At 38.1% G+C, this 12,677-nt stretch overlaps 2 protein-coding genes across 3 annotated transcripts; both read left to right on the forward strand.

Moving 5' to 3' along the window:
• Positions 1-375: 375 nt before the first annotated feature.
• adipor1a (adiponectin receptor 1a) lies at positions 376-7,233 on the forward strand. Its single transcript, XM_038695910.1, has 8 exons — positions 376-522; positions 1,910-2,125; positions 2,223-2,339; positions 2,741-2,912; positions 3,073-3,259; positions 4,153-4,340; positions 4,636-4,829; positions 5,437-7,233. Exons 2-8 carry the CDS (start codon positions 1,979-1,981, stop codon positions 5,563-5,565), a joined length of 1,134 nt encoding a protein of 377 aa, XP_038551838.1. The 5' UTR covers positions 376-522; positions 1,910-1,978; the 3' UTR covers positions 5,566-7,233.
• Positions 7,234-10,018: 2,785 nt separating this feature from the next.
• Positions 10,019-12,094, forward strand: rabif (RAB interacting factor). 2 transcript variants are annotated; one of them, XM_038696294.1, is made up of 3 exons: positions 10,019-10,149; positions 10,654-10,805; positions 11,597-12,094. In XM_038696294.1, exons 2-3 carry the CDS (start codon positions 10,662-10,664, stop codon positions 11,843-11,845), a joined length of 393 nt encoding a protein of 130 aa, XP_038552222.1. In that variant the 5' UTR covers positions 10,019-10,149; positions 10,654-10,661; the 3' UTR covers positions 11,846-12,094. The 2 variants fall into 2 exon arrangements, with proteins under 2 accessions (XP_038552222.1, XP_038552223.1); XM_038696295.1 differs by lacking the exon at positions 10,019-10,149 and having other exon boundaries at positions 10,453-10,805.
• Positions 12,095-12,677: the final 583 nt, after the last annotated feature.

Raw genomic sequence — 12,677 nt, forward strand, 5'->3', positions numbered from 1 at the left:
GTCAAGTGCATTTCAAATAGATTTGATGCACAATACATAGTCATACTGTGCTTCCTGCTACTGAAATTTATTCCATTAAAAAACAGACTACAGTAGACTACATCTTTATATGGTCTCAGATATATATTAAATACTGTTTAACTGTTTGATACATTTATAATATATATTTTAAATGCAACATACTTGAATGCATTTTAAGATATTGTTCCAATCTTCCCCAAAACATGCTAAATAAAATGCATGTTGATATGATTAATATATATATTTTTAAACATATATTGTTTCCGTAGTTGCACGTTGAAAATTGTTTTTTGAAATAGGTCAATAAAATGTAAACAAATGAAGGTCGTTTGCTGATCAAAGCAAGATGTTTGTTTTTCTCATGGTTTTTCTACGCGTGAATGTGTGCTTTTATTTTGATAAAAGGACAAGTTTCCGGAAGAGGTCTTAAGTTCCGGAAAGGATTGTGCTTCGCATACCGATAAATAATTCACCTTCCTGGTTTGAAGACTACCTTGTCAGGTAACATGTCTGTTTCATTGAATTGTTAAAGCTGATATCAGTAGAGAATGCCTTTAGTTAACGTTATATGTTGGTGTCGTCGTGAATACCTTAGTGTTGTTGCTAGCAAGTTCATTCACACAGTGTCCCCCGCTCAGCTGGTTAGTGCTAACGTTAGCTAAAAGGAAAGGTTAGCAAGCGCATAAATTATCCATCCGTGACCTACTAACGTAACGTGTCAGTACTCGTTACGTTTTAATTCAGCTAATTGCTATCAAGTGTACCAAACCATCAAGATAGGATGAATATACTTTCCGTCGTTCGTATATTGCGGTTGTTTACATTTGGTTCTCCGTGTTCCGTCTGATGCTGTGCTAATCTACATCCGTGTGGCTTCGCTAAACTGTAATTTGGTTAAACGTTTTATTTATTTCAGCATCAGCTCTGGATCAAATGTCAATACACGGTGTCGTATCAGGAGTATTGTCCTGCTGTCATTGTCGACTGATCATTTTGACTGGTGGCATAAATCTAAATAAGTTTCGTCGCTCCTTTGTTCTCGTGTTATCACTGTCTGATCGATGAAACACGGATTTCATCTGAGAACCAGATTAATCATCTGCCATTTTAAATCAAGACTTAGATTAATGTTAAGCAATATGCACTAACCCCGAATACTATATAACCTTTCTGTACTACATAGTATATACACAGTGTCCTTTCATGTTGATATGTAAGGCTGTGCAGACTGTACATTTACTTTATCCACATAAAACCATCTCTGTATTTACAGCAACTTATAATCAGTCATGAACCAATAACCAATCTGATCATTGTGGCTGAAACTGACACAATAACCAATAATATTTATGTTGCAATTGCAAAAAAGGACAATATAGACAGCATTTTTTTCCATTATTGACAAGAATTTATAGGCTATAAAAAAACATTAAAAGAACTGACCTTGTATCTGATCCCCTTCCGGTACCAGGTTTCAGGTGAAATCCGTAGTCTGCAGCTTTTGTAAAAAGGATCCACACTATTGGACCTAATTATTAATGGAACAATATCAATCATTACATTTTCTCATTGGCCCATCATATATTGACCACCGTATCTTTTTATATTCATATTTCACTATTATTCCATTTTATTTGCATTGCCTTGTGTACAAAACACGTTAACAAACTGACAACTCTTGCCCCTATATTATAGCAATCATGTTTATGTTTGCTTATCTTGTTTTAGTTTGTTGTCTTTGTTTAGCTCCATGTCTATATATGTGGCTTCCTGTAAATTGGCAAAAAAAAAAGACAGTGCTGAGTATATTAAAAGCTACTGAGAATTAGTCTAATTTATTGTCTCTGTCAACATACTAATAAAGTTGATTGTGATTCTGGTTGCCCAGGAGGAAATTGATCTGAACCATCTGAAGCAGAATACAGAGACTGTGAGAAAGTCATCAGGCAGTCTCCTTATGTCAGGCCGAAACGGGTCTGCAAGTGATGCAGACTGCCGGATCTCTGAGGACTGCAGTGTCCCAGATGTTGAGCTGATGGAGCTGGGGCCACTGCTGGAGGAGGGAGGGGGGCGACAGGCAGCTTCTAAAGTCATCCACCCAGAGGTAGGACTGTTTCAGATAATTCCAAGAGAGACACATTTTTGTGGCTCAATAGCTTCAGTGTTATCTTGTTATCTCTCGTTTTGTTTTTTTTGTGAAGGGAGCTGCAATGCTTGCTGATAAGGAAGAAGAGGAGGATGATGAGGTGGGAGAAGTCCTGACCTTACCACTTCAGGCTCACCATGCCATGGAGAAGATGGAGGAGTTTGTACACAAAGTAAACATTTCTTCTCAATTGATTAAACACACAACTTGTATCGATACCAATTCAGTTTACAGCACCTACCCAGTCAGCTTACAACAAAGAAAATGTATTGGTCAGTAAAATAGCATCACTATGCATATAGATACTGAGAAGAAGCCTGATCAAGAAGATCTGGCCAACTTGCAGTATGATAAAGACAGACTGTTAACGACAACTGCTCATAACACAAAATACATTATGTCTGTTTTACTTAAATTTTAATGACGATTGTCAGCGTTTCACCTTGTTAGATATTTAAATTGCAAATAAAGTAATTGCCTGTTGCAAAATATTACTCTTTGCTTTCAGTTTGAGAACCATATAGTAATTGTGAAATAATGAGTCCATGAGTGAAAACTAATCTTGCATTTCAGGTTTGGGAGGGGCGCTGGAGGGTCATCCCTTTTCATGTCCTGCCTGAATGGCTTAAGGACAATGATTACCTCCTGCATGGGCACCGCCCCCCAATGCCCTCGTTCCGGGCCTGTTTTGGAAGCATCTTCAGAATTCACACTGAAACAGGAAACATCTGGACTCACCTGTTAGGTGAGAAGCCTTACATAACAGTCCTAAAATTGTTGAACGTAGGGTTTTAGCAGCAGATTCTAATTTTGTTTACAACCAGACGTGTTAGATTAATAAAAAAAATTTACCGGTATACCCACTGGTGTCTTCTGTTGCTAAACTGGCCTATTTTTTTGCTCAGGGCTGATCTTATTCATTTGTCTGGGCACGTTAACCTTGCTGCGGCCCAACATGTATTTCATGGCCCCGCTACAAGAGAAAGTGGTGTTCGGGATGTTCTTCCTGGGAGCAGTGCTCTGCCTCAGCTTCTCCTGGCTTTTTCATACCGTCTACTGCCACTCTGAGAAAGTGTCTCGCACCTTCTCCAAGTAAGGCCTCCTGCTGTCGGACACTATTTCTCACATAACTCATACGTGTATGTCTTTTTTCGAATTGTAGATTTACTGCTCTAAGAGCAGGAAGGTTTTTCATTTCAGGCATCCAAAGGTTTCTTCATACAGGACATGCAGGTCCAGGTTTTCACCTATAGTTCAGTGCAATTACTGAGGAAGACACCCATGAAATGGTTCATAGCTCAGCCAAAAATACATGTTGCTGAAGTGATCTGCGTTTTGAATTTGATTTATTTCAAGAATTTACAGTATTGTTATTGCTAAATGAGGGGACTTCTCTCCTTCTCCTTCTCAGAGACTGACTTTTTGATTTCTTTATAAAATGTTTATGGCTCTGATGTGTAATTTCTGCAGTAATCAAAAGAAAAATGAGCCGTAACCACGGGGTTGGTGTTTTAACTCCTAAACCCAAATGTGCTTGAGTAAGAAACTGAACCCCAAACTTCTGCTGCTGAGCCTGCCTGCACTTTGCATCGCAGCTCTGCCTTTTTTGTGCAAGTGTGGGTGAATGTGAGGCATTGTGAAGTGCTTTTAAGAGATCTGTGAAAGCAGCTAGATAAGTGCTTTCACTGTATCAGACTGCTGTTGCATCAAGGTAATTTTGGCTGAATTATCGTTTATTGCACAAACTATTATTTTATTGTGTCACAGTGTGTCCTACATGAACAATTAGTATAATATCAGGATGGAAATGTATCATCTGTTACTACAACTTGATGTTCCTGTGGATATGCCAAGGTCATCAAAAATCCACAGCATTTTTGGTAAAAACACGAGTTTAGAAACATCAGCTTTCTTGCATCACTGCAGATCTTCCAGCCAAGCACCCAGCTGTTGTCTCTGCCCCCCCCCCCCCCCTCTCTCTTCAGGCTTGACTACTCGGGCATTGCCCTCCTGATCATGGGCTCCTTCGTGCCCTGGCTGTACTACTCGTTCTACTGTTCCCCTCAGCCTCGACTTATCTACCTCACCATTGTATGTGTCCTCGGTATCGCCGCCATCATAGTGGCCCAGTGGGACCGGTTCTCTACACCTCGTCACAGACCTACAAGAGCAGGTGCTAACCGGTTGAGGATTATATGCACTTTTTAGATACCATGTTTTCTCAATAACTGTACGCAGTTGTTTGCATCGGGTTATAACTGTAGTCTTACCACATATAGGTCACTGCTTTTGCCTTTTCTGAGCAGGGGAGGAAACTCTAATAATGTGCTGTGGTTATGAATTACTGTTTAGCTTTGTTTTCATGTCTTGATTGATTGTATAATAATAAATTATTTCTTGTCTTGTAATGTTTAGAAATAACTTTTTCAAAATTACACAAAGTAACTGAAACCTGATTCTCCTCTTAGGTGTGTTCATGGGTCTTGGACTAAGCGGCATTGTCCCCACCATGCACTTCACCATCGAGGAGGGCTTTGTTAAGGCCACCACAGTCGGCCAGATGGGTTGGTTCTACCTGATGGGTGCCATGTATATCACTGGTGCTGGTCTGTATGCAGCCAGGATCCCGGAGCGCTATTTTCCTGGCAAGTGTGACATCTGGGTAAGTAGGTTCAACGACTAACCAAAATATTATCAGTCTCGCAATATGGCCAAGTGCAATTTTCAAATCTCTGGAGCTGCAATGTTTTGAAGATTGTGAAATGTGTCACAACATACCATTATAACTTAGCAGTGGTTCTTTTTATAAGTTGCTTTAGACAAAACTCAGCCAAAATCATTTTTATATATTTTTCAGTGAAAATGAGATGCAACAATTCCCATTCCCACTAAAATCGTGACTCATATTGCAATCACAATACCAAATTTAAAAAATAACATGTTTAGACATTTTTACATCTTGCTTCTCAAATGCAAATATTACTGATATTAGACAAACCTTTCTATACTCCAAAAAGATAATACACAGCCGTTGTGGCAGTACACCTGTCCAAATAATGATCATTCACAGGAGACTGAAAACTTAAATGACCGCTCAAAGAGTACATGTTGCTTTTTACACTGTAGGGAATAAAGAAATGAACTAATGAGCAGTTTCAGAGACAGCTGTGGGCAATGAATGTGTTCCCCCCCCCCCCCTTTTTGTTTGCACAAACGCAGGCAAAAGATAACAAATGAAACTGATTCTTGCATATCTCTTTCACTCCTAGTTCCATTCTCATCAGATTTTTCATGTCCTGGTCGTGGCAGCGGCGTTCGTCCATTTCTACGGGGTTTCTAACCTGCAGGAGTTCCGCTACGGCCTCGAGGGAGGATGTACCGATGACACTCTGCTCTGAGAGGCTTGACTGTGACTTACTCAACTTTTCTTTATAGTCACTCACACACACACAGACACACACACACACACGCACACACACGTAAAATGCTGCTGGAATTCAATATAGTCACTTATTGCTCCTTCTGTACTTCTGATTTGCTAACATCTTGTTTGGGTGGTCTTTCTGTTTGGCTCTTTTTTGCTCCAATAAAGTAGCATTAACTAGCCACTGAACTACAGATGGAATTGTCAACGGGCACTACTTCTTCAAAAATTATGAAGCTTGAAGTCTCATTTTAAAGTAAGATCAAAATGGGAATTTTAACCAAAATCATATATTAGAAACTCACTAGTACCCCAACTTCTACAACATAGTCTCTTACCATTGCACAAAGAGTATAAAGTATTATTTGTGCTGTAGCAGAGGGCACATACAGCAGACCATTCCTTTCCTCCCTCCCAGTTTCCATGCAGGTTAGAGGATGAATGTACTGTCCACCAGGGGTAACGTGTAGAGCAGTCCAGGATTGTTTAGGTGCTTGACAGGCTGCACACACATTTGTATGAGGAAGATGAAATTAAACACACAGTGCGAATAGATGTTTTTGAACTTTGCTGACACTGATTGTGCAGCTGTCTGTTAAACCCCGGGGAACCACCACAAACCCACCCAGGCCCACTCTGCAATAAACCATGAACTGTACTCTGAAGGCCCAGTGAACGCTCTAAAATTACAATGAAATAAATACATTAATATGAAAGGAACATACAGCTTAAAACCCCATATATATGATCTATAGATGTGTCCAAGTTGCATTGTATAGTGATGATTAAAATTCAAGGGTAAAGTCTAATTCTTAAACAAACAGAAGTTTATTTGAACTTTTATGCTGAAATTTGTAGATGTTCCTTGGCATTTGATGCATTGTTTCAATTGACAGAAGTCCCCAACAAATGTTTTTCAAATTACGTAATGGCACAGAAAATCTGTAAAAATATATTTGCTCAGTTCGGGTTAGACTAAGATGCTTAAAATGTTGAACTTAAAAGAACTCCCTTGCCGTAATGTTTCAGTCAGACAACCTGTCATTGATTAATTTCTAGAGTATTTCGTTCCTGGGCTACGCACAATGTACAGATCTTACAGATCTGGATAGGTCAAATTGTGTTTTTGTCATCTAGAAGTCTTTCTTTTGTGCTAGATTTCAGATGCAATGAAAGGTGTAAATATCAAATGCACCTAAGTGTATACTATTAAATTTAAAACTTTAAATCACCATATGGGGTTTAAAATGTGTAATGTATGATTGATATAAACTTTTAGTATTCCTGTGCCTTAGGCCAATGGAAATGTTTTTAAATAAAACGGCCTATCTTAACAGTCAAGGGAGCTTCAAGGATTACCAGACGTTGACTTTTCTTGTTTTCCTTGCCATATATACAATCAAATCATTATTGAACTTACAACTCATTGATAGGTTGTATCAACTGCTGTTTAAGACTCCTTTTTCTAGATCAACTTATTCAAGCTTTATTACAAAGACTAAAACTATGTGTATTCTTGACTTTGTGTAACGTCCTGTGTAGAAAGTGATAAAGCATACATTTCACTGAAATGTAGACATAAATATTTATTAATGGTAATCTTGGAAAATTATTGTAATAAATTTTTTTCCACATGTACAAACATGGTGTCCAATTGTCTCCTATTCATGTTCAGGCAATTCAAGCAGATTTCGTATTAGCAGTATTAACAACATGATTCATGGTCTACTGTTTATCACTTGTCTCTTATGGTATTTAAAACAATGTTCTGTCTTTAAATCTTGAAATCAGTTTTAATGAATTACAGAGATCTACCTAACCATGTTTTGAGTATATTACACTCCACTAATGATAACACATTAAAATAGGGGACACAACATTTTGAGCAGTTAACAGATAACAAATCTGGAGCAAATGAGGAACTAACTAAACTAACTGTTAGTGAACCATTAGTTAATGAATAAGTCTTAATCAAATTGTAAAGAGTAGCTAGTTAATGATTACGTTATTAGGAATCAAGGGAGGGAAGAAATCAAGAGTGGCATGGTTATTGATGAATTGTTAAGTACTTCCCTAATAATTCCCAATGGAGGACTAAATAGTAGATGATGATGATGGGAGGTCCTATATTAATCAATCATTAGGTAAGGATTAGTTCATGAACATCTGTTTATTGATCATAATAATCATTGTGATCTAGTGAGACGCGCTCTCTGCAGAATGAGGCGGAGGAAAGCGAACACAGAAGCACAATGCAAGTTTCACATAGAGATGTAGAATAATAGTAGTAGTAATATAAATAGCAATAATAATAATGATTGGTTTATAATTATTATTGTAGCAGTGGGTGTCGAGCAGGATCATTATGGCAGCAGTTGGCTTGCAACAACAGACCCGGACTCTGCAGCAGGCAAAAACACCTGCTGAAAGCCGTAGAAGGAGAAAGGAAAGAAAGCACAAAACTCCAGGAGAAGGAAGAAGTCGAGCTAGTAACATGCATTAATGGGAGAAGATTGCATACCTGACCATTAAGAGCTTTGTATGTGAGCTGAAGGATTTTAAATTCTATTCTGGATTTTACAGGGAAGGAGTCCAGAGAAGCTAACACAGGAGTGATATCTTTTTTTATATATATCTTTAGATACCATGTCACAGAGGTGTTTGGGGCGAAGTACAAAAACTTCAGATTTGTCTGAGTTAAACATAAAAAAATTTTAGGTCGTCCAGGTTTTTTACATGCATTGGTTTCATCTGGCTTGATCGATGGATATAATTGGATATAATTAATCATCTGCATAACAATGAACATTTATGGAGTGTTTCTTAATAAGGTAATTAAGTTGAATAGGATTGGACCAAGCACAGAAACTTGTGGAACTCTGAGTGACTTTGGCGTGCATGGAGGATTCATTGTTAACATTTACAAACTGAGATTGATCTGATAAATAGGACTTAAATCAGCTTAGAGCGGTACCTTTAATGCCTATTAAATGCTCCAGTCTCAGTAATAGGATGTGAAGGACGGTGGTGTTGAAAGCAGCACAAAAGTCTAACAAGACAAGAGGAGACAAAGGTGTCATGTCACCAGTGCTATCTCTTTGCTATGACGCACTCTAAATCCAGACTGAAAATCCTCAAATTAACTATTGCTATGTAGAAACTCACAAAACTATTTGGTGACTGCTTTCTCAGTGATCTTTTTGCCATTTCTATAGTGTAAATTGATTTCAAATTCAAAAGCTCACCATTAACACAATTGTGTCAACTGATTTAAAAGGAATTTGTCCAAACGAAGTTTATGGCTAGCCTTAAACCAGGTACCACTTTATACAGAACAAAACAGTCACTGAGCTACAAAGTTGATAATATCAGTAAAGTGCATTTTGACCAAGATCACACAGCCACTGTCATATTAATATTTATTTAACAAAAATATTTTCATTACTGATTAGGTAGGTTTATTGTCACAATACAACAAGTTATAGAGTGAAATTGAGTTTTATAACTCCCTTCTGCTACATAGCAGACAATATACATTAAGAAAGAATCACTTGTGAAAAATGGTTACAGAAATAAAAACTATCATCAATGGAGCAGTGCTGAGGATGGTGCAGTGGTGATGACGCATGCCTTTGATGTGAGAGACCTGGGTTCAATTCCCCTCTGTGACACACCCTGCTCCGTGTTGCTCCAGAGGTGTGTGACCACTGACATGTATAGCTTGTCAGTGGTCACACACCTTGAATATAATAAATAAGCCATATCATCATGCTTTGCCTGTTCATTATCTGTAATTTAGCTATTTCTGTTTAATACAATTATTTTCCTTTTTAAATCTCCATGTGTTGATAAGATTTTTTGCTTGTTTCTTTTATTATGGACATGTAGCCTACCAAACCACTTGCTTTGAAATAACACAGGCAGCCAATACAATCTGATTATTCCTAAAGCATCTATATAATCTTAACAATGCAAAGAATCATTGTGTCTGTAACACGGGAGCAGCTCGTTGTTGAAGCAGGTAAACCTACATTCAGAGGAAGCTGTGCGTCATGCGTAAACCCCAACAGGACTGTTCTATCCACCCATATTTTGTTTTTCTCTCTGTGCATCTCAAAAAATTTTGTTTGGAGAATAAATAACAGCTGGTAGCTGCTGAGTGAAAGCCAAGATTAGTTTCACCGGCGACATTCGGTTTATGGATTCACCTTCGGACATCGCTATTAAACAAATAATAACCAATGTGAAAGAACAAAAGAAAGTGATGCTCTTTTCAATCACAGGATACTGTTAATATATCAGAATCAATCCAGTGATCATCAGACTTAGATGTTGGGGGGTGTATAATGGCTCCTACGCGTATGATTTATAGCCTACGTTTTCTTTTCAAACAGCGCCTGTTTAATGAGGAACCAAATCGCAGCTATGTGTTTCAGACCGAGAGCATTTCGTGGCTGGTCATTTTCAAGACCAGCTACTAGCGTTAGCTAACCTGCCTGTCTTGCGATTTTACTGTTGTTTTTAACCTGTTTTAATAAATTTTTTTTACAACATTAAGGTACGTCTTATTTTACTTTGTACGAGTGTGTGTATCTGATGGATGTGTAATGTAGTTTTTCGTCTTATGTTTAGTCTGTTGAAGTCACTGTTACCTGTTGGCATGAAAGCAAGGGGTGTACAAATAGTGTGAGTGCTGTTTTTCTTTTTTAAACTAACGTTCATTCCGGTTAGTCTTTACCATAAATGTGTCAGATTGTGGTTCAGCGTAAAATCCGCCGTCAATTATATTTAATGTATGTAGGATAAATGTAAATATTGGTGAGTTTCTTTGTGACAGACTTCCGCACTACAAATGCTCCGACGGCTCGTAGTTCCGGTACACTCAATCGGTGTGCGGCCGTCTTTCTTTGCCTTAAGAAAACGTTAACGTCTAATTTAACTGAAGCTAGTCTGCCTTTGCGATACACTACAGTCTCTTGGTTCAGTCCGGTGGGGCGGTTGAACGATACTGGGTTCCGAGCCTTTTGTGTATGTGCATCAAAGTGAATTTGCTATTTGTCAGGGGTCGAGATGGACAACAATCAGCTGTCCAGAAAGAGCACGGACCGGTCCGACCTGGTTTCTGAGGACGGTAAAAACAGCAAGTCTGTCGTGTGCCAACGCTGCGGATCCAAGGTGCTGTGCCCGGGGATGGCTGTGTTTGCAGAGAAAGAGGTACTGGACAGCGGGCTGACAGACAGCTGCCTTCTAGCTCTGGATATTTTGTCTTTGGGGTTGCCTATTTAATACGTCCACAAATAATATAAACCAGGTTCGTTTAGAATAGTTTGTGTATTGCACCATTACATCCAAGGTGCTTTACAGGATGATAAAACCAGTCGTACAGTGCAACTGTGTGTATTTACTTAAGTCAAATATTAGGTACATAACTTGAGTATTTCTATTTCATGCTACTTTATACTTGATTTTGATGTATTTGACAGCTGGAGTTACTCATTCATTCTTTTATATCAACATATAATGCACAAATTGTTATGTAGTGTCATAAATTAAACTCCCCAGCAGTGTATAAAGTAGTTAATAGCTTCACTTCAACCAACTTCAACAATAAAATACTACTTACATATTAATGCATCAGCAATAATAATCTAGTATGAAAAAAAATGATAATTTAAACCCACACATGGGCAATGTTAATCCATTGAGTTTACTTTGTACAGGACATTTTTGTACATTACTTATGCTCTTCTATTTAAGTAACATATAAATGTACAATAAATGCATGACTTTTACTTGTAATGGAGAATTTTCTACATTGTTGTATTGTTACTTTTTCCTAATGATCTAACAAAGTCCTCTAACATTGAAAAAACAGTAAGCAGAGAGACACATAGGTACATATACATATTTACAATACATAAGTTGAAACACTTTATTGCACTACTGATTGTGAGTTCTTTCAGAAGTGTTTTTATGTCATCCGTGGTTGTGTTTTCTACCAACAGCTGTTCCTACCATCCATGCGGAAAAAGGGCGGCCTCAGCACCACAGAGGGCTCAGTGGACGGGGACACTCTGACCGCCCACTGGTTTGTGGACGACATGTACACTTTTGAGAACGTTGGCTTCACTAACGACGTCGGGAGAATCAAGTATCTCATCTGTGCAGATTGTGAGATTGGACCAATTGGCTGGCACTGTTTGGATGACAAGAAAAGTTTCTACGTCGCTGTGGAAAGGGTGAATCACGCCTAGTCTGAATGCATGTGAAAGCTCACAAGACCTTTTTTAAAAAAAAAAAAATAAATGTGTTGGCGGGCTATGCATCTTTTCATGCATTTACTCCCAGCGTTGAACCTCAACCTAATCCAACACACACATACACATATACACTGTCATGTGTACATTGGTTATAACAGGACTGTGTCACTTTCATTCTCTTCCATCACACTGACCGTATGACCATCCTGTTCTAATAAAGAAAATCTGTTCCAGTCAGAATAATGAGGTGAAGATGTGCGTGTGTTACGTGTGGGATCCATCCTAACGTGAGTTGGCGCTTGTTTAATTTATAAAATAGCTGAGTGCTTAAACAGTTATATTGGCAGTAAATAACAATTTTGATTAAGTAAAGGAAAAAATACCAAACATTCACTAATCCAGCTTCACAAATGAGTATTTACTGGTTTTCTTTGTTGATTCTAATCATTGTAAATGAAAAAGTTTAGGGTTTTAGACTTTTGGTCAAAGAAAAGCAATTTGAAGATGATGCATGGAACATTTTATAAGTTCATCAATTTACTAAGATCATTTGATAGATTATTAAATGCTGTGAATAAGCATTTGTTTTTCCGGAAGAAGTTACTCTGTTGAGAAAGATCAGATCCCCATTAGTGTCTGAGACATACCATGGTAGAAGTAACCAAATTAAGGCTGGTGCCAAAGTAAAGGTGAACAATTATGGGGTATGAACATCAGTGGTTTCAGTCAGGTCAGGGCAACATGATGGATGCATTGAAAATGTGTGTGAGGGTATCTATCAACTATCAACTAAAACAGCTTGTCCAGAAACCAAGGCAAAGGTGGA

The sequence above is a fragment of the Micropterus salmoides genome, unplaced genomic scaffold (assembly GCF_014851395.1).
Source record: "Micropterus salmoides isolate LMB-PRFRI ecotype aquatic unplaced genomic scaffold, ASM1485139v1 Ms_hic_scaffold_4, whole genome shotgun sequence".
Classification (NCBI taxonomy): domain Eukaryota; kingdom Metazoa; phylum Chordata; class Actinopteri; order Centrarchiformes; family Centrarchidae; genus Micropterus; species Micropterus salmoides.